This window comes from Lepisosteus oculatus, chromosome 19 (assembly GCF_040954835.1).
Source record: "Lepisosteus oculatus isolate fLepOcu1 chromosome 19, fLepOcu1.hap2, whole genome shotgun sequence".
NCBI classification, from domain to species: Eukaryota; Metazoa; Chordata; class Actinopteri; order Semionotiformes; family Lepisosteidae; genus Lepisosteus; species Lepisosteus oculatus.
The window spans coordinates 12,774,433-12,802,000 of NC_090714.1; the positions used below are offsets into that span (position 1 = coordinate 12,774,433).

General features: G+C 41.5%; 1 protein-coding gene and 2 long non-coding RNA genes across 3 annotated transcripts in view; 2 read left to right on the forward strand and 1 right to left on the reverse strand.

Moving 5' to 3' along the window:
* On the reverse strand, positions 1–25,975 carry syngr3a (synaptogyrin 3a). Its single transcript, XM_006637152.3, has 4 exons — positions 25,476–25,975; positions 10,925–11,159; positions 7,298–7,443; positions 1–4,027 (listed from the first exon to the last, which is right to left on the reverse strand). Exons 1-4 carry the CDS (start codon positions 25,575–25,577, stop codon positions 3,815–3,817), a joined length of 696 nt encoding a protein of 231 aa, XP_006637215.2. The 5' UTR covers positions 25,578–25,975; the 3' UTR covers positions 1–3,814.
* LOC107079029 (uncharacterized) lies at positions 16,128–17,533 on the forward strand. The gene is made up of 2 exons (XR_001480008.2): positions 16,128–16,183; positions 16,509–17,533. It is a non-coding gene; the product is annotated as an uncharacterized lncRNA (long non-coding RNA).
* The window catches only part of LOC138224273 (uncharacterized), a 5,570-nt gene continuing 3,966 nt past the window's right edge, over positions 25,965–27,568 (forward strand). The window contains exons 1-2 of the long non-coding RNA XR_011182692.1: positions 25,965–26,884; positions 27,226–27,314. This is a non-coding gene — a long non-coding RNA (uncharacterized lncRNA). The remainder of the gene's footprint in view (positions 26,885–27,225; positions 27,315–27,568) is intronic.

A 27,568-nucleotide genomic window follows, 5' to 3' on the forward strand; every position in this document is an offset into this window, starting at 1 on the left:
GACTTTAAACAGTTTAATAAAGAGTCCATTAAGATATACTGAATTACAATCAATATCACTTTGTGTACATTACCCTATCTCACAGCTTACAGATACATTAGAGATGTGCTACCACAAATAGTAAACACGAAGCACTGTTAATATGTCCAACACTCCCCAACTCACACCCAAACCAAACCAGGGATGCTCTCAAAAGTTTTAGGTTTAAAGACAACTTTCAGTCCTTTGTGAGGACTACAGACAAGCGCACAGTGAAGAGCTTACTTTTGTTTGTTTGTTTTTTTTATATGGGAGGTGGCTGCTTTGTTTTTAAAAAAAAAGACGAAGTCCCAAATTTAATTAAGGAAAAGTTTGAAGGGGGATTAGCTGCAAACAGGGAAATTTGATTTTCTTTTTCTCAGATGTCTTGTTAATGAGAATTGTGCCTTCATACCGTGTTAAGGAAGTCTGCAAATTAAAATCTCATCAGAGCCTACAGCATTCAAGTGGATTACACCTATTAAATCTAAGTACCTGCACTTAGATTTATATCATTAGTTAAACTTGACTAAAGCCAGTTACTCTGTAATTACTGTATTCATTCTCAGTCTATTGGATTTCTCCTTTTTTTCCAACTTATTGAGTATTAGCCACTGTACAACATTACAAAAATAGCTCCAAATATCACACAGAAATGGCCTTCTTCTATTTTCAACAATATTAAAGGGCTCTTAGCGAAAAGCAAAAATTATGAACCCATTTATTGTTTTTCTCATAGAGGTCACCTTGCTGTACCTATAAAAAATCCACGTCTTGTATTTTAGAAGAAGCCCAGTCAGAAATAAGAGTTTACACTTTAATGGAAAAGCCGATTCTGCAACCCGTGGAGCAGCCAGGAGCAGGTTAAGATTTCTGTGTTTTCCCAGGCTCTGGGTGAGAGAAGATCCCCAGAGGGAATCTCTCGCATTTAAAGGAATAGTCAGTCCCCTTGATCCTCCAAACAAGACAAGGCGTGAAGCCAAAACAATCCCACCCTGAGAACACCTCACCTTCAGGGTGTGATCTTCCTTCCTAAACCCTTGTAAATGCTGCAGCTTCCTCCTTTTTAAAAGAGCATTTCAGTGGTTATTTCGTTCTAAGTTTTGGCAAATCTGAGATGCACCTTTCTTTGCTTTAAATAGGCGTTCCAGTGGCTGAATTCCATGACATTCGCTGCTGTCCAGATGAATGGACCCAAAGACAAGGCCTCCTGCCATTTTCACATCTGCATTTTTCTGTTACAGCTACTTTCAGCCTCTTCAGGGCTTTTAGTGACTTCATACTTTATCAACTTTTGAGACAATCCCTTGAGAGTACCACTGTAAAAAAACAAAATGTGGTATACAAAATGATGTAGGCATAGTGTGCTTACATTCACATTGGTACAGAGTTGACATCACTGATTCGGACAACCTTGAATACATCTTACCAAGCTCCTACCTGTACATGAAGAGGAATAACACTGCTTTTTTTTCTCATTTTTCTTTTTTTTTTTAAATAGAACTAGAATATCTAATACACATACACTTCATTGGTTTGTTTCACAAGGAGTAAATGTATCGTCATAAAACACTGAACAAATCGTCATCTACAGCAAGGCTCTCAAACTCAGCTACTGGGTGGCCCTGCGTCGTTTTGTTTCTGTTCCAACCTGGGCAGTTGATTAAGCACACCATTTTCAACATGAGATATTTATGGGATTTTTCCTCAGTTCCTTCACTGTGGATTGCACAAGAGGTTTTCTGTGAGAAACGGGTTTCCCCGATTCATCACCTCAAGGCCTAGTTAGAGGTGTTACAGTTGTGTAACTAATTAGAACATTAGGCCAGCTGTGTCAAGGAGAATATGGGTTGACCACAAACCAGAAGACACCAGGCTCTCCAGAAGGTCTGAGTCACCTGATCTACAATGAAGTGTCTTTGTTGCTGCACTTTCAGCCAGTGATCCCACTGAGAAAGAAAAATTCAAAGCGTACACCAAAATGCTCTTCGCTGAGGGAAGTGTCTCTCAGTCCTGGTCCTGGGCTATATACTCTGTACCTGCTGCCTTGTGTTCCCAGTTGGGCCCTTAAGCATTGGGGCAAAGGGTTCTGTACCAGACCTGATTGCCCAGTTAGACTTTTTTTTCCCTGCACTCCTTGGTTTCAAATATAGCCTGAAGTGCTTTATTTCCAGTACCTTCAGCCTAGCGGTCTCTGTTCAGCTTGATAATGAAAAAGATCCTCCCTTATTTCTGGCTAAACAGCTCTTAATGAAAGATGAACAGGCACTCCCACAGTGAGTCAGTGGTTTTTTTCCTTCTGATTAAGTCCAGCTGCTAATATTTCTGCCTGCTCACCTGAATGAGGACAATCCGGAAACTGGTTAGCATAGGGTTCATGCTAATTCCACTTCTAATTTAGCTTTTTAAGAGCTAAATGTAAATTTGAAAAAAATGGCCTGAAACAGGAGTTTAAAATAAATTAGCAGTGGTGCTTAAAGGCTCAGCTGGAACAAACCCCCCAGCAGACGTATTACCCCAGGACTGAGAACTACTGGCTCAGGATCTTATTTTTTAATGCAGTCGGTCCTCTTGTCAGCTGTATAGTCAAACTTTCTAAACAGGGTCTTGAAGGAAAGCATCCTTCACAAAGCCCTGAACATTAATAACTCAAGTACCAATATAGAGCACAGATCTAACAGCTCATAATGTGAATACGTTTTAATGTTTTTTACATTGATCATCCAGTTAAATGTGTGGATTGTAACCTTTAGGATGGTTAATTGAATGGATTACAACTTGTTATTGCGAAGTATTGGAGGATGAGCATTAACCAATCCATCAATTTCAAACATCCAAACATCCATCTGTAGCATATGGCACTGTGCACATTACTGTTTCTTCCAGAACGGAGCTTAGAAATCTAATTTTTGTGAAATTCCCACCCTATTTTTCTCTCTGAACTTTTCAGTGGCGTTTTTGCTTACTTGTTGATAAAATTGCACAATTATGAAAAATAGCCCCTCTCAATTGGCATCTTTGGGATCTAGAACAGATTTGACTCCACTCTGCCTGGTCTCAAGTCAGTCTGATCTGATGTAATCGTGGTCAAGAAGGGTTTATTTAGTTTTTAGATACTGGACACCCCAATTTTAACTGAATTCACTACAGTCCACTGGTAAATTTATTCTAATGGAACCTCGTGGGAAAACTAGAGCACAGCTTGTAGGTGTAGCATGAAATCTGAATAAGTGGAGAATCTTTTTTTTTTTTTTTTAAATGAGAAAGGTGCCATTTATTCCAAAGTGTAATCTGCGCTACAGAATGTGCAGCGCTACCAGTCCCTAAAACCGAGAGACCGTGTAAACATGGGAGCAGCTGTTACTGCTACTGGGTCATTAAACGCGCCCATTAAGTAATATTCTTCGTAAATTCGCACGGCGCTTCAGGGAATGGCTCTGATGGCTTTGCTTTAAGTTCAACGCTAAATAAGGTCAGCACTCAGGGAGAACACGGCAGGTTTTCAAAGTGGCACCACCTACCATGGCATCGCAAAGACCTACGTAGCTACCTACCTATCAGGACAAAGATGAAATTACAACCGACATACCGCTGCTGTACAGAGGTCACAGCACAACTACACTGGCGCGCCAGCCGTCGTTCGGAGGCACGTAAACAAAAACAAACAAAAAAAGTCATGGTTCATTTGCAGATACCCACCCAATGAGACATCACTGCACCATACCACGGATCAGACGCAAGTTTGTTTTCGGATTTACACCCGCTCCCCTCCCCTCCCCGTGGACACCCCCGCCGTCTAGTAGGTGGGCACCTGGTAGCTCTTGGCGTTGGTGTCCAGGTTCTCGGTGAAAGGGGGGCTCTGGTAGGTGTCCGTCGTCTCGATGCCGCTGCCAGTGGGGTAGCCGGGGTACGGCTGGACAGTGGGGGTGCCGTCGACGGGATCCGTAGCGAACAGCGACATGTCTGTGCCTAGCCGGTATCTCTGTACCGCCTTCACAGTCAGGCCAGCCTTGAACAGGATTAATAGTGTTAGCATCCCGGGACACCAGATAAGAGCAGCCACACAGATGTGAAGTCCTGAATGTTGTATCTGTGGGCAGCAATCGCGGAATCACTAGAACTACATTGCGCTGGAACGCATCCTATTTGTTTATTGTTATTCGGTAATTCTGCTACATTTTGTTAGATTTACTAATGTGAGCGTTTTCTTTCATGAACTGGCAATGGCACTATTTGGTTTAATAGTCAAACTACTTTGTTTCACAGTTAAAAAAAAACAACAACTGACAAGCAGCAGGGCTTGATTCCGTCAGCCCCTATTGAAGAGTGCTGTCGTCAGCTGTGCCGCGGGGAGGAACAAGGGCTTTCAAGTTTGACTCCACCCTTTAATTTCACTGCGTGGATATTTGTACATCTTGTTAAGCCTCCCGCCCAGCAGTAAGAAGGTTCTGTAAAGGGGCAGTTGGTGGTGTCTGGCTACTAATGGAGTCCGGAACAATACTGTGCAGTATGTCTGCCTGCAGGCTGTTATTCAGTCTTTAATGTTAATAGAAGCATTTATCAGGACTTCAGCATCTATTCCAGTGACCGTCTTCATCTGTTTTTTTTTTGTTAGTATGCCATGCGGTTTCAAAATTGAATCAAAAGAAAACAGTTGCTTTAAAAATAGAGGGACATGCCTGTGGCAAATAAACAGTGGTCTTCACTGAGAACTGTTCGTATAATACACAGAGCATATGAAACGTGTGCCTTTAACAAATGAATATACAAGGTATATTCTAAAATGTTGGAGAAGGCCATTTGATTATGAAACGAAAATAGAATCTATATTAATTCTAGAATATACAATATATTAAGCCCTTCTTGTGACATCTAAAGCATTTTCATTATTTCTTTAGCTGAGTACTTTCCTCATTTCTTTATTCTTACATAGAAAGTAAGTCTGAGGTCTTGAGTAGGATCGATACCCTGATATGTGGTGTGGTTTGTCTTTGAAGCACCACTCCAATTACAGAAACAGAGCACATTTTCTTCATTTAAAGTTTTGTTTTACATTGGCTTCAGTACATTAGATGTATTTTAGGTGTCTGAAATACAATTTTTTGTCTCTTACAGAGGCTGTTGGAAGACTAAACGATTAGTATTTAGTGCCGGGCTCTGGTGACTCGCTGATTGACGTTTCATTGGCATGACCAACATAATGAAGAAAGATTTTCTCTCAGAGGCTGATAGTCTCAGCAGACTGTTCTGCAGGACTTTCACACTGACTGTGTGGCTCATCTGCCAGCATGGTCAGAATTATTTTTGAACTATTGTACAAGCCAGCTATTCAGACTGAGACCATTGGTGCTTCAGACTGCATTGTGCATTGAGTCACCCTGAAGCAGAAAAATACAGAATAAACCAGATGTGAGGTGAAATGAAGTGATGTGTCCTTCAATAGCAAAGGTGAGCCACTTTCAAAGATGTTCTGGCTATATAAAAAGAATACTACCGCTCTCGAACAAAAAAAGAAATGAAACAAAAGGATGTAATAAATTATTAGTGAATGGATTTTTTCCAAGAAAATCTCTTCTAAAAAATACTGCATAGTCTGCCTTAGATCAGGGTTTACCCACACAATGTTATTACACCTGATGAGTCTTGACAGGCACAGTAAAAAACTAAAGCTAATTCTATGTACAGTACCTCTAGGTTTTACAGCCAGACTAATTTAAGTGGGGTGTTGGGGTTAAGACTGCTGCATGCATCTACAACAGAGCTCATGAAATCCTGCCTAATTCATTCATAATTGGACTGATCTGCAGTCAACATACATCTGTTCTGGCTTTTGCTGTAAAGCTGTTGTTAGTTCTGAAGAGGCAAGTCAAACTAGTCATTTATAAAGATCTGCACTGAAGTAATTGGCAGTGTTAGTCCTGGCTGGTTGCCTACACTGGTGATGAAGGGGGAGGAGGAGGGAAGAGTTTCTGGGTGTCTTCCACAAAGGCAACGTGCTTAAATCTGTCCAAGCTTAGGAGACAGAGGTATCCCTGAAATACAAATAGGCAGCCAGTGTTGAGACATATTTTAATAAAAAAAAACTTGTGTACACACATAGGGACAGCAGATTGTAGATGTCTATTTATACTGCATCTTGTTGGAACAATCAGCCTACTGCTTTCTGTGACGCACAACATGTTCTTTGTCATCCCTATAATGCTTGATCTCTTTGATACCGTTTACTCCAATTACTGGCATTATATACCAGTAATATATAATACCATGACTTGTAGCTGTGAACTGAGGCTGGGAAAAACACAATTGGCATTTCTATAAAACTCAGGTGGATAAAACACTTGCTGTGTCAAGGTGAAGGGCAGAGAACATCTTAAACTAGGTCATGCTTAGTCTACATTCTTTAATCAAACATTACATTAAGCCTATGGTATTTCTCTAACTTGATTAATCTTAGGTGACTTCCTATAGGTCTCTTTACATTTTTCAGAACTAAACCATTTTTGCCATGCAGTTAATCATTATTTTTTACTTTGATTATTTACCGTTAAAAAAATGTCTTTAAAAAAAACAGATTCATACGTCAAGAACTTGTTACCAGTTAACGTTTCGGGTTACAATGATTAACTTTAGAGCTTTCTCAACATTAGCCTTTGTTTTTGTCTTGTGAGTCATCACACGGACTGACTCTTTAAAACTCGACTCGGCCATGACACACGGGTGTTGTGGAGCATTTCAAACAAGTGAGCAGAGGTGCACTGTCCGCTACAGTAGAGATACTATGCAAGACAGAAGAACTAGGCAGCTGAAGAATTTGCTTTTCTCTGAGTGCCGATCTGTTCTTAAAAGATGTTGAACCAACTGCTGTATCACCTACGGAGGCTGGGAGTTTCGTTTTTTCCATTTCTCTCCTATCAGGTCCTTTCAAGTCAATGGCTGTATTCTAAGAAGGTTTAGTAAAACTGCATAATGCAACATGGTGATGAAGTTCAGGAGGAGTCAAATTCTAATTTCTGAGCGAATCTGTCCTAGCTGCACTCCCTCCTCCCCAACTTCACCCTTTCAGCTGCCTCACTGGTTCATTCCTCATATGCGAGAGGGAGATGTGACGGCTCCAACTTTCCCCTATCGTAATTTCAGCCAGGAGAGTTAACGCCAGAGTCTGCTGTCTCTTTATATTCATTGCCTCGTTTCTTGTAGTCAGAACTGGACCGACCTGCTGAGTTAGACACGATGGCAGCGATGCTCGGGAGATCTGTGGTTAACGGAGAAGAATACGCACCCAGGTGAGGATGGAGAAGAAGGAGAAGGCCACCGCGGCTCTCGCAGCGTCTGCTCCCTGGTTGAGAGGAAGCTCTTTGGGAGAAGTGCGCTGCCACTGGTTGGCCAGGAAGCAGAAGCCCACGAACCACAGGAACGTCCAAAAACCTGACGGGGAAGCAAGCTGATCAAAATGCACCAGACTCCGTTTGCAAACTTTCCCATGGAGATCTGCCTAAACCAGTAAGTGGTTTTTGCATTCAAAGAATCTGGACTGTAGGTATGTTTGTCAAAAACCGTGCAAGCATACCTGTGTGCCAATTCTGCGGACCACCACGGTAGAAATAATAGTGACAGCCATGTTACAGCATAATCAATGCTCTCAAATCAATCAGCTCATATTGGGGCAGCAGCATTAGTAAAATAAAACAAAAAATAGAGACCTCTGTTTTAAAAAAGGGATGCTTGGGCTGCTGTAGTAGCACATGTTTAATCACCTGTCAACACATTAATACAAATCTGGGCTGGAGCATGTCCCCTCCTGATCAATACTCCTACCTCCTATGGTTTTTAACAACATCAAGCCAGTGGTGTCTCTCTTTACCACACAATTCGTCAAGAGCATGACTTTCCACAAAATGTTGCTAATACCATGCATTGTTAATGCCAAAATAAATCCTGCAGTAGCAACAACTAAATAACAAGTAGAAACAAATGTGATCACTCAGCACAGCCTAAGATAAAAGGATCTTTGAACAGCTTTACAACACAGGATACTTATGGTATCTATACTAATAAAATGAACACGTTTTGTAAATATCTTGAAATGCTTTCTGTTTTAATCTGAGATGTTCTGTGCAGGGACTATGAATTCAGATATTCTGTTGTGAACCATTTACGTGCAGAAAAAAAAGTTGTGTTTGCAAGTTTCTGTATTCATCAGCTAGTGGTAGATTTCTCATTTGTCTGCAACACTGACTACATGGGAACTTTTCTCAAAGCTGGAATTCTGGGAAATGTACAGTATATAGCATGACAAAGGAGGAAATAATACAGTATAATCTGTCGGAATCAAGGGTATTTAGAACATAATCCTTTTTTGTTGCTCTTGATAAAAGAGACATGGTTACCTGATGTGTGCTGCTTTGTTTTCCTATCTTCATTTTTAAAGCATGACGTGATCAAGCTCAAAAGTCTTTGTAAATACTAATATTTTATCATGTTCCCCCCCCCCCCTCTTTTAGTCCTGCAATTCATCTTCTGGCACCTGTTCAATATTAAAATCTGTAAGCAAAAAAATCTGTTTGCACAAGAGATAGTTTTTGTTATAAAAAGTTGCAGTGATAGTAGAGGAAGGGACTATCCAAGCAAATCAACCCGGATTCCAGGATTCCATCAGGAAAGGCACAGGTTCAGCGCATGGGTTGAACCCTGTAGTTTAGGTATCTCTATGTCATTAGGAACCTTTGATGCACAGTTTACAGAGTGATGCTGCTGTGTAGGGCACTGTGGGATGTGTAGCATACCACAGACTGAGCAGCTGAACTCCAGCTGACAGAGGAGAGTATTTTGAAAGCCCCTTTTCTTGCTACTGCAAGGGTGTGGGTAGCAAGCTAGTTAATTAACAGTTTGGCAATTCCAAATCAGGAGGGCGTAAGTTGAAAAATAAAAGAATACAGTTACAGTGGCTGTATACATGTAAACATAAACAGGGGCCTCAAGGTTTTCTTGACGAACTGCAACTAAAAGAGGATTTAGCATGAAAGTTTTGTGTGTGTGTGGATTCAGTATTTTTAATCAACATTATAGATTAAGAAGGAAAGACCTGTGAAACTTTAAACATTGTTTGTATAAGAAAACATCAAATCAACATGTATACTGTGAATTTTTAAAAGCATGATACCAAACAATATTTGTATACTTGCAATCAGAACTAAAGCTTCCTTTGTCTCTAATCTTTTAATAGCTTCTGAATTTTCTAATGAGGGATGTTTGATCACTCCGCCATGTACAACTTACACTGCCAGTGCTTGGGATCTGCTTTTTTCAGCTCATACCGTTAAAAACACTATGACAACCAATGATGCACCGGTTTTCGATGCACTCTAATCATATGGGTGTTGGGGTTGATTCAGGCATTGTATTGGCTGTCCTATTGTAAAGTCCATTTGTGTCCAAATGGTACATCTTGACAGAAGGCACCAGTTCATGGCTAAAACATCCAAGTAAAATGGAATCTATCTGTCCTTCACGTCTAACTGGAAGAGCAAGACAGCCCTAAAGCAGAGGTTCACCTTTGCCAATCAAGCTTCTGGTGAGACTGGGCAGATTGACACTTGTTTTATTCCAGTTTGACTTGGGAATCAATTTGCTGCTAATTAATGTCTTTTCTTTTGATGCTGCCATGGAACGCTTCCACAAACCCCCGATTCAGAAGGATCCCCTTGAATAGTATATTGGGAACTCAAGGTATGAGCCTTGACCTGCATGACTATGGCCACCACAGTCAAAACTGTGATGTCTTCTGGTCAGTGGAATTCCTGAGCTTGACTTTGTCTTTGAACAATTCTCTGACTTCCTCCATGATGACATGACACTGGGTGTCCTTTAACACCTAGAAGGTGACTTCCAGAATCTTCTTTAAACTTTGTGTGGCTTTTGCGAAATGGCCACATGACTAAAAAAATGTAGACACTTAAATTTATTTTAAACATGGTTATGAGATATGAATCAATCTGAACATGGTGTAAATAAAAACATATGTCAATTTTTTTAAACAATGCAATAGATAAACTCAGGCTGTCATTCATACCTTTGGATCACAAATTCAGAAATGATGGACAATCTCGATGCGTACTATTTTACTCTTCTAAATCAACTTTCAGTTGCAGTTCCAGAAGGATATGATTAACTTTTGTAGGCTTTTGTATATCCACGCAGGCACAGTGGTCCAGTGGTTAGTACTGTTGCCTTGCAGAGCTGGGGCCCTGGGTTCAAGTACTGTGTGGAGTTTGTATGTTTTTCCCTCTGTCCATGTGGGTTTCCTCCCACAATCCAAAGACAGCCTAGTAGGTTGATCAGCTTCTGGGATAATTGGCCCTGGTGTGAGTGTGTGGGTGTCTGTGTCTGTGTGTGGACTGCAATGGACTGGCGTCCTGTCCAGGGTGTATCCTGCCTTTTGCCCGTTGCTTGCTGGGATAGGCTCCAGCTCCCCCACAACCCTGCATTGGATAAAGAGGTTGGAAAATGGATGAATGTATACCCGCACACTTTGGATTTTGTCGTGCTTTGTCATTAACTGAATGCAAATAAGCCAGCATCTTTTACTTTCCCAAAGCACAAAAGGATGGCGTACGCTTCCAATTTCTTTTTATTCAGGCAGAGGCCTTGATGGCATCCTGAGCAGCGATTTCAGGGTAAGTGTTAGGCTATAAAAGCACACCTCCTGGAAGTGTGATGCATGAAAACAAAGAATCAAATGCTATAGTTTGTTGTGTGTGATTGAGGATTTCTCTCTTGAGCGTACCCACAAATTTGCTTTTCGGGGTGCTCGTTTCCCATTTGGATACGAGGCGCCGCAGATGCATCCAGCTCAGCTGAATTTCAAGACCCTCTTTTCTACACAGTTTCGCACGGCAGTGCCCATTACCTGAAAACCCCATCTCCAGAAGGACGGCCCGCTTCCGGTCCTTCACACTGCTGATCTGAGGGAAATAAATGTCCAAGACGAAGAAAAAGATGCTGGCGAAAAATGCCATGACCCCGATGGTAATCCCATAGCTGCAGGCGTCGTCGTTCTTGTTGAAAATACAGTACAGTTTCTCGCTGCCGCTGTTGATGTAGCCCTCGTTCACTATGGAACCAAACACCACAATGGAGAAAATCTGCAGGGAGAGAAAAGGATTGGTACTCAGTGCCAGAAAGAATGAGGTATTGAATGAGAATTGTAGTAGTTCAGGTGGGGAGCTGCGTCAGCATGCGTAGGCTGCAAAAGGAACAAGTAATAGGTTTATTCCAGGCTGAAAAAAAAGAAGAAAGAAAACACAACGTTTCGGCCGTGGAGCCTCTCTCACACCTGAAGAAGGCTCCATTGCCGAAACGTTGTGTTTTCTTTCTTCTTTTTTTCAGCATGGAATAAACTATTACTTATTCCCTTAAATGAGAATTGTACACTACAATCTTTTAATTAATTCCAAAAATAAGTCCAACCATTGCCAGCCTTTCCCTTCGCGTTGATGAGGCTGATCTCGTCTCTGTGCTGCATTGTACCATGCAAGTGTGGAATGTCTGACCTCATCTTCCCCTTTTGACTAAATGTGAAGCTGAAGCTGATGTTGTCTTCATCTGTTTCCTTCACTGAAACTGTTTTGTTTGTACTTGGTGTTCCGTTCACTGAAAAGCCACGAGAAGTTTGCACTCCTCAGAGAACACTTTATGTTGATAGTCATTTTTCCTCTTTAGGCCAAGAGGAGTTCTAAAAACGAACATCAAAGGACAAGAAGACTGGAATTGGTGATATGCATGAGCTCATCTAGGTCAGTGCTAACTGCCTGCTCCTTAGGTCAAGAAATACATGCTGACAGGCCGGCACAGACTGTTACACACACACATCAGTTCAGTGGATCAAGGCACTGGTATAATATCTACATTGTAACACCATATGTTTCCCTGCTAATGAACAGGTGCTCTTAATCCTTTCTCGAGGTTCTGCTCTTCTGAATGCGTAGGAGCTTCCCTGTTACTTAAAGTTTGTGCAAAGGAACAAACAGAAGTTAATGAGGAACAAGTAAAGGTTAGTTCCCTGCAGAGAGGAGAAGAAAAACACAACGTTTCGCCTGTGGAGCCTTCTCCAGGCCAAAACATTGTGTTTTTCTTCCATTTTCAGCAGGGAAGAAACCTTTACTTGTTCCTTTGCGGCCTACGCATACTGACACAGCTCCCTGCTTGAACTCCTAACAGAGGTTAATTGCACACTGAAAAACAAAGGGAAAAAACACAGCATGTTTGGCTAGGGAGACTTCTTCAAGTGTCAAAAGTGTTTGCACGCACACAGATAAGTGTGGGCTTTCCCTTTGGGTTGTATTTGCACTGTTTTCCCAAAACCTTTATTTTTCTCTGAGTCATAATATTTCCCAGGTTTACCTATCCATTATTCTGGCAGAATAATTTTACTTACACATGGCCTGACATATCTACCTCGCTTTCTCTTTGGGGGCTGGAGCTCTGCCTCGAAATTCCTAAAGTGATTGAGTAACAGGAAGACTTTAAAATGTTTGAATTCACACCAGGCCATGAATGGTTTCGGAATGATGGTTACCGAAACGCCAGCTGCAGATTAAGACCATTTAGAATCTTTGTGACAAATCTGGAGAACCTAAGCAAGCCTAATCAACGAGCTCTGTGGAATACGGTGCTTTGTGTGTACTGCGTGTGCAAATATTTGCTTAAAAACATCAAAAGGGACCTTAATACGTTTTGCCTTCTCTGGCCTGCCATGCTCTGTGTTTGTACAAATGAGATTATCTGTTAAGACAGTTGCAAAAGTAATAGAAATCTCAGAGCACCAACAAATCTGACATTTTTTTCTTGAAATGTCACATAGTTGATTCTTTTCTTATATAACACCTTGAATAGACACAGTTAAAATTCTTCCATGTTCTAAACCTGACATTTGTGATATCTGAAATCCCCATTAGTTGAAATGACAGGTTGGGGATCTAAAGCAAATATATTTTTTTCTCACAACTGAACAACATAATCAGTTGGCGCTCCGATAAGATCAAAAGTGCTACCACCAGTCTGTATGATGGAGGACAAATATTGAAGAGTTACCAGACAAATACCCAACTGTTTTTAAATACTTTAACAGAATTCTTTTGTAGTCTGCAACAAGCAAATTAAAGAACTGCAACAAATTGATGATCGGTGCAAATCTCGATATTGTATTTATGAATTCTATAGCACTGATGGAGACAAAACATTGGAACAATTGACAACTGAAATCAAGATTCTGTAGCTTCTCCACTAATTGAAAATTATACCTAATGGTTGCTGTGTATTTGCCAGTGATATCTTAGCTCGGCCTCATCCAAGCCTAGATTTTATCCAAGTACCCTCATGTTATTCCCAACTGACTGGGTGGATTCAAGTTTTCTTTTCACTTGGGCTCTAGTTCCAGTTAAGTGCATGAATGTTTTCAGACTGGGGGATTCCAGTGTTGATGTGTGAGCTCCATCTCACACCAACATGCTGCCTGTCTTAAGCAATTCGCAGGAGATATACAGGACTAGAGCAGTGGGCTCTCCTGACCACTGCTCTTGGCTGAGATTTATCCTGTCTTCTGTTTGGTAAAGTAAAAGGTGCATCTCCAGGGCCAGACGTGCCACAGATCTTAATGATTACAGCTACGGGGCACGTACACTCTGATCTGTAGAGGGCCTAAACACATTAGATGATAAAAGAACTTCTGTAGGCTGATTAATTGTATGTTAATCCAGTAAATGGCTTACATTAGGTACAGTACATCGAAAAGGGCACTTTTAGGGGCATTTACACAATACAGAAAAAAATGAGTTAAAACATTCTGGTAATATGTAACCAAAAATAAGGAAAAATCATGAACATTAACTCCTGAATTATTGATTGAGTTTAAATTAAAAGAGCATTCATTCAAGTATGCTTCTAGAACATCTTACTGGTGTTCAGGCTGATGGCATGAATTGTACAGAAGCATTAGGAAGCTGAAAGGAAAGGGAACAACAGGCCACAACTTATTGCATTTAGGGATAGCATAATCAAATATTTTTATAAGTATGGCAATCTGAAATTGCCAGCTGTCTTTATGCCTTCAAGTCCAACCTTCCAGTCATTCATCTACTACCACTAAGAGATAAGTGGTAAAAACCGAGAACAGGGGGGCACGTTTTACACAAAGGGTGGTGGGAGTGGGGAACAAGCAACCCAGTAGTGTTGTTGAAGCCAGTATCTTTGTATCAGTTGACTATTTGCTACCATATCATCTAGATGGGCCCAATGGCCTGCTCTTGCTTTTAATGTATTTATACATGGGGGTCTTCACGTCATTCAATTTTGGTGTAATAAGACAACAGTTAATGTGGAAGCAGTATGCTACCGGATTATTAGACATGATACAAAAGGCGATTACGACATTTGTTTCAAATTACGTAATTGGTGATACATTGTAAAATTTCCTTTAATCTTCCCAATGCTGATATATAATGTTTACCGTCAAACAATACCAGTACGTAAGCAGGCACAGCTGAATATATTTAAATTTGGTAATTCAGTTAGTTGGTTTATATGTGGAGCTCAGCTTAAGCTTGGCTGACCCAGCGAAGACACCCTACAGAGGGCATTTTTACAGCGATGACTGGTACTGTTATCACTGGTTTAATTTTATTACGTTTTTTTTCTTTTACTTGTAGTAAATTAAACTGGGGGGGGGAGTCACAAAAGGAGATCCGGGAAATGCTGTCTGAAGATGGCATCAAACAGGAAAGGTGCTATTTATAGGCGTGGAACACCGTCAAATGACGTGACTGAGCTGGCATCTCGGTCGCCATGGAAACAGCAGGAAAGGCTGTGGTGATCAGAATGGTTTCCTGCAAAGATGGTGGGGGGGTAGGGGGGGTGGATGAATGATCAGATCAGCAAAGTGCTTCATCAAGCTGTTCCATCTCACGCAAAGCCTGCTGGCACGACTCTCAGAGCAAAAGACTCAAAGAGGAAGAGGAACCAAGGTTGGGAATAAGAAATGTATATCATTACAAATCTTGGCCGTTCCAGTCATATAACTGGGTCTTTGCAGTAGGAAACCCCTGCCTGGATGGAAGAATCCTACAACCCACTGAAGGCCCTGCAGGAGCCTCATTTGCTACCAGCTACCCCGGGGGACAATTTGCATAATGATTAAAGTGACACAACGAGAGACTGGTTGTGCAGCTGTCTGCAATAAAACCTTTGTCAAATCCCCAGCCTGCCTAGACGGCTGGACGTATGACTGGGTGGCTTGCTCCCAGTTATTTCTCGCACCTCTGCCCCAGGAGACGCCAGCTCCACAATCTGCAAGCCTCCCATCATTCAGACGGTCTTTAACCTGACCCTCCCGAACACTGCAGTGGAATTCCATTCCACATTATCTAGGTATTCGAAGCGTAAAAGTCATTCTGTCTTGTGCTATGGAACAATACAAAGTATCTCAGCTATTCTGACCACCCACATGGTCTGAGTACTTGCTGCTATCTTCTACTAGCATAATCCAAAGGGCACCGCGTGCCCATTACCACAGGGACTAAATGCCAATGAGTCTGTGCTCTGGGGAAAGACTGTTAGCCATGCCTTTATATTTCCAACATTACTATAATCAAGACTGTATTTCTGTTCAGAAGGCTTTCTGAAGACCGCCAGTGGGAACAATATTCCTGGGGAATATCCAGGTGAATGGTTGGTCTACTACAGCCCTAATGCACTTATGGTTTCACAAAAAAAAAAATCTCACAAGAAAAGGATTAAACAAAAGGGTTGCTTTTTGCTGCATATTGTATTGTGTTTGTTTACCAGACATGTTAAGTAAGATAAAGGCCACAGGTATACTGCAGATATATTGTGCATGAAATTCTGTAATCTATTAAATCTGACCATATGTGATTTGGTCAAAACCTCCTCCTGGAGTGAAAATTGGACACACCTGGCTTGATTGCCTAATTAGTGTCCTGTGGAATGAAATTCCACAAGTGAAAACGGGCTCATTTGATTGGCCCTGTGAGCTACAGAACATTCCACAGAATTAGCAAACAGGGTATATCAGCAGTCAGGTGGCTCCAGAGGAGGTCTTTGTCTTAGCTTCTGCAGTTCAGTGAAGGGGTGGGAGTGGTAATATTGGCTGGGGGTGAGTTTACATAGTACAGGAGTAGTCTCAGTAGATAGACTTGATATTGGTTAAGAAGGTTATAGAAAAGCTTGTAAGGATCTTTCTGCTTAAGGCATTATCAATGAAAGAAGGATAAAGAGTGGAACAAAGCTGTTTTCTTGGGTGTATATATTGTGGGAACTAGGCTTGAAACTCTAATTTGGTTTAGGTATGCTAGAAAATCTCTGAAGACCTGGAACTTTTAACTGGAAGATTCATGTGGAGCCTGACTGTAAATGTATAAGCCAGGTTGGGTGTCTGTGTCCCAGAACAGGAAAATGAAGGAACTTGTTTCTTTTTTTAGTGGAGTTTTGGAGTCTTGAAGAGGAGTTCACCTGTTCTGTCCTTCCTGACAATCAAACTGCTGATTTGATCAGCAGGAGAGGAAGAGGAACTAGAGCGACTCTGCAAATTATAACCCCTGAGGAATGGACTGGTCTAAAATGATGGCTCACCTACATGTGCAAGTATAGCCTGGTGACATGGTGGCTCCTGACTACATGTGGTCTGGTGAAGGTCAACTCCCAGTCTACACTATAGCTTCTTTCAGATGCTGGCTGTCTGCTTTTAAAGTGTGCTGCGTGTCAGACTTGGTCATCTCAAAAACATCTGTTAGCTGAGGCTCAAACTCTGGCCTCTTGAAAGAAATCACTGGATGAAATTACTTCCACACTTATTAAACAGCTGGAGGGCCCAAATGGCCTCTTGTTTAGTGTTTTGTTCTTAGGATGGGTATTTATGTAGCCTGTCCTTCCCTTAAAGTTAAAGGGGAAAATTAGGGACATTACCCATATAAATAGCCTCTCTCTGTGTTATTGATGTAGTTGTTGCTGAGTCATTAAGGAGATGACTAGGGTCTCCCCATACAGGATCAGGTCCTGTTGACAATGGTAGCACCTGCCTTGCCTGTTCCAGGCTCTTGAAACAAGATACTGTGGCATTTTGAAGTCAATACCTTGGCTTCTCTCAATAAGTAACCGAGATCCTTAGATCAATAAGTAACTAACTACCAAACAGGCTAGAGGGCCAAAATGGCCTCCTGTTGTCTGTAACTGCTCTCTCCTTGCTCTCTCAGGCGGAGAGTGACATTGATTTTTATGACTGGTCTTCCTCAAGAGCTCTGCTGAAGAGGGCAATACAGGCAAGCGTTCAGCCCCAGTGTGATTATCAAAGATTCACAACATGAATAGTCTACCCTCAGTAACTCGTGCACACTCCTTAAAAGCCCAGGGGGTGGAAAGCACTAAGCCTTTGGCTGTTAAAAGTCAAGAGTTGGCACAAATACATTTAACAACATATTTAGCATTAGGCCTGCACAGTGCAGTTTTATATCTGCCACACAAACAATTATACATGCAGGACAATGGAAAATGCATATCCTCGATGTATATTGATGTCATCCATTGCTGTGATAAGGTATTGACTGTATATTTGTATTACTTTTTATTGGCTGCATAGATCATCTTGCTCCCCAGGGGAAGGCACTTGTACACAATGCTGAACAAAATCAGACGTACAAAAAGAGGAATCTGACAGCTTGCAGGAATCCTGGCATTGACCAAGAGGAAGGACAGTTACAGGGAGCTGATGTGGGGAGGGGGGAATGGAAGAATTGTCAATACCAGGTGTTCTGACTTGGTGAAATCTTTCTACTGAATACCAAATCTTAATCAATTGCACATTTAGTCTCGAAGCTGATGCAGAGAGACATGGTAGTGTCAGGATTAAACCAAAAATGCAATGAAGCCAACACAAAGGAGGACAATTAAAACTGGCCCTTCAAGGTTGAAGCAGTGGCTCTGTGCCTAAGGATCTGCGCCTGTGGCTGGAAGGTTGCCGGTTCAAATCCCGTGGCCGGCAGAGGAATCCTACTCTGTTGGGTCCCTGAGCAAGGCCCTTAACCCCAGCTGCTCCAGGGGTGCTGTATAAATGGCTGACCCTGCACAGACCCCAAGCTTCTCTCTCTCCCTGTCTGTGTGTCTTGCAGAGAGCAAGCTGGGGGTATGTGGAAAGACAAATTCCTAATGCAAGAAATTGTATATGGCCAATAAAGTGATCTTATCTTAAACCTGGAACCACCGGTTCCTGCTATACAGTGGCAAATTGATACCTTCTTCATCACAATCTATCCCAATATGCTGAGGTGGACAGAAGGAGAATTCACTTGAGGAAGCACATCCATTTTTTTTCCATGGAGATGCAAGCTTGAAGATAACTGGGGAAAATGTGGTCATATGTTCAAATCCCCATCTTCCTGTTCAGAAGAGTTGGTGGTTAAGACGTGGAAAGAGGAAAAAGGCCCCATACCGGTGTATCTGAACTGCTTCACCAGTGGCGGGATGAGAGGTAGGCCCTTTTTCTCCATTGTAAAAGTTAATGACCGAGAAGTACGCTTGGACCAATTCATTTTAATCCTGGATCTGTTGCCAAAATAAAGTCCGCAGATGAGGCAGGGTTTGGGAGATGCTGCTTTTAGCCGTCGAACATCAGCATAGAGCAACATGCGTTCATTCTGAACTGTTAATGGGTTTAATGAGTGGTCTGAGCAGCTCCAACAACCAGGCAAACTGCATACTGTAGGTGAAACTGGGCATCTCTGACAAGTGCCCTTAGGCAGGGAAACTGTTTAGGAAACCTGTTACCAGCTATTACTGATACTAGTTCAAGTAGGTGGCTGCGTCAGCATGCATAGGCTGCAGAGGAATAAGGAAAGGTTTATTCCATGCTGAAAAGAGGGGGAAGAGATACCCGAAGAAGGCTCCACAGCCAAAAACATTGTTTCTACTCTTTTCAGCATGGAATAAACCTTTACTTGTTCCATTACTGAAGTTACTAAAAGCTGATTGAAAAATGTTTGATTTTTGCTGTAATTTGGCACCAAAACAATTAATTTGAGATGTACAATGCTGTTCATGTATGAAAATGCACGTGAATGTATAGAAATTCTAAAGTTAAAAAGAAAACTGTTACATAGTGGATAGTTTTTTCTTTGTATCATTTAGCATTCTGAATGTATGTGTGTGGGCATGTGTTACTATCAAAGCTATAACAATCCAAGAACATGTCTCCAGAGATGGCCAACCCTGCCAAACAGTTGAGGATGTGGAGATCCCCATGATGTGCACAAACCAGATTTTATCTTCTCTTAAATCCAAACACGTCACAAACTGAGGGTTTTTTTCACCCTGTTTGAAGTTCAGAGTACTGAACAGAAATCGTCACTGTGACGCTTCACTAACATGGGAATACAAGCAAGCATCTGGTGAGATGACAGGACTTCTGTGCAATCTGTGTTTCCTAAAAGTCATTTTTCCTAAAAGTTATTTTCCAGTACAGTTCTAGTACAGCATGTTTCTGATGTACAAACAACAAACCCTGGGCAAATCTTAAACTTTAAAAGTCCTACAAGCAAACGGCCAAGTAACCTGGACATCCCTCATATGAGTCAGGTCCTTAGCTTGTTGTCTCTCACACCGTGAAATTCAGTTTGGGGACAATTTATGCATTTATACAAAATGCATCTCTTAGTAGAATGTTTTGTTGGGTTACAAACATGATTCTGCCTCCGTCTCTGGGCCTCAGAAGGTGCTAGCGATTTCCAATTCAATAGCCCTCATTTTTCAGCATGTGACCACAAGGAGTGAGGGAGCTGAGGAGACGGTGATATTTTCTCGGCACCCGCAAAACCGACACGGAATCGCCTGAAACTACTTTAGAGGTAGCTAATATGATGGCAACAACATTGATGCTTTTCCGAAAAACGCCAGAACTCTATCAGTGCGGATATTAGATTTTGACCAGGTCTTAATCATTCTTCCCATTTGCACAGCATTTATGCAAGAGTTTCTAGTGTTTGAGCAGTGCCTTAATGGTTTTATACTGCGGTTGAGCAGCTATTCAAAAACCGAAAGCTACGTACTGTGTGCACGACCACTACATAGACAAAATTCTGGTTAAGCACTTGTGATTTGAAGAAAATTCAACATTTGTAAATATGTACTATATCTGGAGCTTTCATAGCTTATTTCTTATAATTAAATCTTCTGTTATAGCTGGAGCTTTAAATGTATCCTTTTAACTTAATTGGGTTTCTTAGTCCGTTTTGGGGAAATAACTTCATGGTCCCATTTTCATCTATGTAGTTGCTGTGTGGAACAAAACAGTCACTTGGGACTCTGCAAGCCCTACATTTTGGCAGGTAAAGACTCGCTGTGCCAGGAAGAGGAGACTAGGTGGGGAAGTGAGCTTGATTTGTCCTTCTCTCTGATATGAAGGTTCACTGAGCTTTCAACACATGGATGCACACCACAAAGTCCTGAATTCAAACCCCCCCCCTCTGCCTTTCTTTCAGCAGTGTAGAGCAAAGAGCTACTGCACCACTAAATCAGCCTCAAGGCTCGAGCAGCATGAGAATGGTATCCATCCCTGCGTCGCGGTTCACAGGGAAATCTCTTTCCATGAAGGAGGTTCCATCAGCAGTCGCCCCATTGCACAGGCTGTGCGCTGTATCCTTCCTCAACTCGGAACTCGATTCTGAGAAGTGGTTGTTAGTGTTGTACCATGCAGTGTATACATGTATTTACTGTGCTTTTGGAAATGGCAGCGTGCCCGGAACCTTTAATTCACTTCACCTAACGGACAGATATGGCAGATGAGGCTGAAGATGATTGCTAATGACCTCCAGACTAGATATTGCTGCTTTCTCCACCCCTTCCCATCTTTATTTGTAAAATAAAGCAAAACTAAATTAATCATTTACAGTATGTGATGTACACACAGCTGCCTTTTATCATTACTCTTTCAATTCGTATTTAGTCTTGGACCCAGGTGATGGATATTTAATATCTAAAGTTCTGATTTCTGAATTTTACTAATTTCAGAAAAATACAAAAACCATATTGGGTGCTGCAGTTAAGCTCTGATATCTTTGAATTTGTTGCTAGGCAGAAACATTTCAGTAACAAAAAAAAAACACTGTGGAATCTCTAGACATGTGCATCAATTTTCTAACTGCTTTATTCAGGGTCATGAGAGAATTGGAGCCTATCCTGGCAGGATACATCCTGGATGGGATGCCAGTCTATCACAGGGCACACACAGATGTGTACAAACATGCCCTAGGGACCGTTTTCCAGGAAGCCCCTTAACCCACCAGTAGAGCACCCAGAGGAAACCCTCCTCTAACCTGGGAAGAACATACAAACTCCACATAGACAGCAACCCAGGTCCAGAATTGAACCCAGGGCCACAGTGCTGCAAGGCAGAAATATGAACCACTGTGCCAGTGTGCTGCCCTCTCTGGAAATGCATACAACAGTAAAAAGGGAACTTGAGGAAGGCAAGTGGTTGAAACAGACTTTTAGTACAAAGAGGTTGTTTTTGCATGCACTGTTTGGAAAATCCTGAGGGCTAAAATGAATTGTCTCTTTATTCATGAGGTCAGAAAATCTTTGCATGCCGGAAATGTCTAAGATGCATTTTTGAAAGCAGTTTTGTGCATGACTTCATGAGCGTGGCTCGTGGGTTTGTGCTGTGAAATGTCTTGCAGAATCAATTGCTATTTGTTGTGTCTGTAGATGTACTCTTATGTGGCATGAAATGTTTTCTCAGAAAGCATACCATAGGGGGGCTGGGCTTCAAATTTTAATATTGATGGTAAATCATTAATTAAGCTGAAACAGTCCCACTTAATAAATTTGAATATTTACAAACTCATACCAAAGATGCTACAACTGCTATCTTGAGCTCTTCTAGGGAGTTAGTCCTTCTGATTGTAAAAGATTCTAATTACAAAAATGTCTAAAATCAAAGTCTCATCAATTTGATGGACAGGCAAGCACAAGAGTACATTTTATTACTTTCCTTAATTGAAAGGGTTGCACTGTATGGGAATGTTTTTTTTCATTGGAGAAAATAAACCTGCTTTGAGCTTTGGAAACGGATAAATTATCACCTGAAATGTTGAACCAATTGAAGGATCAAATCACAGCCTTCTTGTAGTTCCTTTTATATTCTCACCGAAGAAGGACGGCATTTCAATGGTCACAAATTGGATTTAAGACCATAAATCTGTTACAATCGATCACCTTTTCATTCAGACAGCGAAAGGCAGTTTTAAGTTGTAATTAAATGAGCCAATGAAAACTCTCCTGCACAATGGCAGCAACACAAGGGCAAAAATTCCCCACTTGTCATTCTCTTTCCTGATGTCTTCACTGACTTTTTGGTGAAAAAGTCTCTTGCTATTTCTATTTCCAGAGCAATACTATAGGTAAAGACAACTTTGAGACCGTTTTAAAACGCCTCCAACACGAAATCAAATGTCAAAGCTTGCTTCCATCAGGAGGCTTTGAAAAGAGAAGAAAAATGTACTCGCCCTACGTGTCAGCTTGATTGGCCACAACACAAGAACCACTCTGACAAAATCCTTCATATAGCAGAACTGAGAAGGGTTTTTTTTCTCCTTTGCTCCCCTGATAGTGTACTTTCCCCGTAAGACACATAGGGTATAGAAGTTTATACTACAGTCCAGCACCTTTTGAGTGGAGTGAAAGGGCATTCCTAAGAAGCTTTCATCCATTTAATTAAAAAAACAAGTGGCATGTGTGGCCCTCTGTTGAACAACCATGATTTGCAAACAGTCACTCTTAATGGATTTTTAGTGGAGTGCGACATTCCTATGCTTAAATGTAAATCCCTTTATTGAAACTGAATTAAAAATCAACACAATAGAAATACATTACAAGTTCTTCCTACAACAGCTCTAGAACTGCCTGAACATCTCTTCTTGACCGTTCATGGAGCTCTGCACCTGTCTAAGCAGCAGTACTGGGGCTCTGAGTTTCACCAGGAATATACTGATGACTGGAGTTCTTGTAACAAAGTATAAGGGGAATTCCAGACCACAGATTATGAAACTCCATTCTGACTTTGTATGCACAGAACATCACGGACTGTGCAATATTAACCCCAATGTCTCGACCGACACTGTATGACAAATGTTACATGAAAAATTATCTGGAGTCCAGTATCCTCCAAACACCCCATCCTCCACTATGTCTTTAAAATAATTTTATATGTAATATTCTTTACGTGCATTTATACATTAAAGCTTACACAAGCTGTATTTTGAAGTTATTTAAAGAAAGACTAAATTAAACATCTCATAAAAACATTGCATGGGGTGGGGGACGTGATGATTGTATTTGTGCCCACCTGCTAGAGCTATTTCTACTGCCTTAGAGCTGTCTGCGTCTCAACTGTCAGCAGGCCAAGGAGACTGTTAGCAGCAGTAGTGATGGTCAGTAAGCTGTTCTGCCTTGGTAGTTTCTACCCACAATCGTGTCATGGCAAAGAAAAGTGCAACCGGAAAGTGGTTTTCACTGGGCTGGATCACGCAAGCGAAAATGTTCACTTTCAAAGATTTCTCTCCGTTCAAACACAGTTCTGATAAAGTCCTATACATGCGTGTTGGATGATGCTTGTGTTTTAATTGTGCTTCTTCATCAACTTTTGTTTTGCCCTGGGAGTTGCTCAGTAGGCTATCTAACCACTGAGAATGCCAAGAAGACCAAGGCAAGTCTGTGGCAGTGCAACACCCAATCAAACTTTGCATATACTAGGTACTTTTGTATTGACTAGCTGAGTCTTGCTCTTCTGAGGATCATACATTGTGTGGCAATTTCTTCTGGTCCTATGGCAAATCGTCATGGTTTCAGAGCTCATGTACCAATGGTCCAGATCCTGTTTTGTTTCGGAGTTTAGCCGAGTTACTTCCAGTTTCTGAGTGCCAGATCCTGAGGCCTTTTCTTAACTGTTCGACTCAAAATAAACGTGAGCTTTTGGTACGATTTCACTTGAGTATATGTTTGCGACATTCAAATGGACCTGATTATATGCAACAGTCCTGTACTTATTCTAAAGTAAGGCAGAAACGAGGTAATTGTGTGCTCAGAGACATTCATTCATTAAATATCAAATAAATAATAATGGAAGGGAAATTATACTTTTATATTACGTTTTGCTTCCTAACTATGGGTAACCCGTGTCTGTCACGTTTTAAGACAACTATTTATAAAAAAACGACCAATAAAGATTACAAACGTTTGGAAGCTTTTATTTTTACTTTATCTTGCGGCTCAGGCCAATTGAAACGCCCACTTGTACTTACTCAGGTTTAAATATAGCCTGGAATGTATTTCATCTCGCATTCATGCGAAATCGTAATGTTCATGAACGTAGAACTAAAAGTCTGGCAATTTAGGACTAAAAAACACATAGAAGTAGCCATGCAAAAACGTTACATGCACGAAAGGTAAATCGTGCTGGACATCGTTGGCCACATACAGTAGTAAACCCCCAACAACAGGCGCATCGACTAGGAAGGTGATCGTTAAAACAGCCAATCAAAATTGAAGGGGATGCCGGATTTTTATTTGTATTAATAACTGGAGATTTTGTAAAAAGCTTGAAAAAAAATAAGATAATTAAAATACGATTTATTCTCAAATCTATACGTTTTAGAATAATGTTTTCAATCCTATTTTAGGTACAGAGGCATTTGCACTTTTAATGATCGGTTTCTTCTATGAAGAAGAGCTTTAATATTTAATGGAAAATAAACTTCATAAATAAGACGAAACCCACCCTAAATCGTGCGTAACAAGAAATGACCTGTGTGTACTATATTTCCAACGAGAGAAAACGGCGGATGTCGGCGCACAGGAACGGTTTATTAACATGAAAGGTTTTAAAGCGCCTGGTGCCAACAGAACATAGCCCAGGGAACAGTTCCATTTTAATCTGACCAGCAATATTTGGTTTTATTTTTTTAAAAAAAGACAATTTTCCCCCCCAAATACAGTAGCCTTCACTAAATGAGTAAGGTTAAACAGGTGCTCAATGAAAATTGCTTTTGGTTTCAGATTTGAGAAGATGAAAGTACATCAAATACCGATCACAAGAAAATAAAAAAACCTTTCCACTGAATGAAATCAAATACTGTTGCAAATATGCACAGCTATGAAATACAACCCCTTTCTTACCCAAATTAATTTGACTTTTATTAAACGGTTAGATTTAAAAAAAAATAGATTGATGGATCCTAATAACGGTTATTCATAAACAACTGCATATGGGAAAAAAAAACCCGTGAAGGCTAAAAAGCTTGCTTGTAGCTAAGGTGTTTCTTTGCTCTCATTCAAGCTGCTAGATGTTAAAGGGGACATTCAAGACAATGAAACCAACGAAAGACAAAACGTATAGCCCTTACCCAGGACAGTATTCTAAGGATTGTCTGTGGCTGTTTGATGAAGGCGACAGGGTCGAAAGCTCCGCCAGCTCTCCCAGCTCCGAAAGACCCCACTCCTTCCATCTTTATTCTCACTGCACCCCAGCCTTATGATGTATGGATCTCAGGCTTCGCCTTCACACAGACGGGTAGGAGCTGCAAGCACACACCCACTGGCGATCAGCGGCGTGCACAAGCCTGGCGAGTCCGCGCACTGGGGGAGAGCCTGTTTAAGCGGCGTTCCTGACTGCAGCGGGTGCAGACTCAGCCTGGGGCTCAATAGCGCTCCTAAGGTAAACAAGCGAAGCCCTCACCCCCCCCCGGGAACTGCTTACTCGATGCTCTGCTCGTAGTGCTACTGGCCGCCGGCCTTTAATTAACTCCTAGCTTTCCAAGCGCCGCCCCGATTAACCTGAACGCGCAGGCAGTCACAAGCACACGCACCGGCGGCCGCACAGGGGGGGGGGACGGAGGAGCGTCTGCAGTCTCGCTCGCCTCCTCCTCCTCACCCGAGTCTCGGGCTGGGAAGGGCATCTCAGCGAGATGTCTCCCCTCCGTCATCCGTGGACCTGCCGCTCTGGTCCCTTCGTAGGCGTACCCCCTGACGGCGATTCTCTTCGCAGCGTTTCCAGCGCCAGCTAACAAAATAAACGCCGTAAACGGGAACCAGGCAGTTTCCTCGGTGCTTTGAAACTAAAAAAAAATGCCTACAAGAGTATTATCGGCCTAGCAACGTGTTGGGGGGGGCATCCGTTAGGCTTGTAGATAAGACGAGCTGTTATTGCACGGCAGCGCTCAGTATCGTTATACATAGACCCTGACTGAATGCCCGTGAGCAGCACGTTAGTTTGATTACTAAAACCTCTGTACAGTCTGAAAGTCACTGCTTCCCGATCAGGTTTACAGAGAGGGGGACATTAGGTGGAGCCTCCTGCAGTACTACCACGAGAATACTGTACATCGTTCATCTCGCAGCCTTTAGAAGCATCATACTTCTGGAGGCGAGGCGTGTGCGCTCCCAGATTGGAAATGTGTGCTCAAGGCCAGTTCTCTCTCGTGTGGCTCAAGGGAAGTCTTGAAATGAGGGCTGGAAGGACGGTCATAGCGGAATTGTGAAAGACGACCATTTGCTAAGCTCAATGGGAGTTACATTAAGTATGAGGCTGAAATTTCCAGTTCCTAAATATCATTAAACAATATATTTACATATATTGTGCGTGGAGGGGTCTTCATCTTTTTCGCAGGATACTGGTTGTATATTGACAGAAAATTGGATCAGTCTGTGACCTGCAATGCATTCCAAGGAAATGCTTGAACGTTTATTGACTGGCCGATTGATTTTCAGACACGGGGATTCCTGCTGTTAATACTGTAGCTGCGATTGCGTGGAGGTAATGCTTCATTATATATATATATGCCATTAATTACTTAATCATTCTTCATTATTGTTGCATAAAAGCATTCATTCTGTAAACACTCGGTAATTCTGTTGTGAGAGAGTGACAATAAAGTTGAATGAGATGCATATTATGCGCCGTTTTTGATGCATTTGGCTTATGTATGTTCGCGTACGTAATCTATATTTCCATCTCTTCAATGCAATGTGTAGGCGTCATTATTGTAACCCTATAGGGCATTTGGCCTCGCAAACATGAGAATAGATAAGCAAAGGTTTATTCCATGCTGAAAAGAGCAGAAAAAAAACACGTTGTTTCCTTTCTTCTCTTTTCAGCACGGAATAAACCCTTACATGTTCCTTTGCTGCCTACCCATGCTGATGCAGCTACCTACTTGAGGAGAGAGATCGTGGTTATATACAAGGTTAATATCTGCGCCGAACAGTCTACAAGATTTTAAAACTGTCCTGAAAATAAACTAAATTTAACAGGCAAATTGAGCACTAAAACATGACTAAATTAATATTGTTCTCCGTAATTAAACTGAAGCATGTATATATTTTAATATTAATTGTTACAGTTAGGGTTTCAAATGACGGGTAGATTTAGATGAAACCTTGTTTGCTTTCAAGATCAGGTTCCCTAAATAAGACTAATTTCTTCAACGTTTGTGCAACG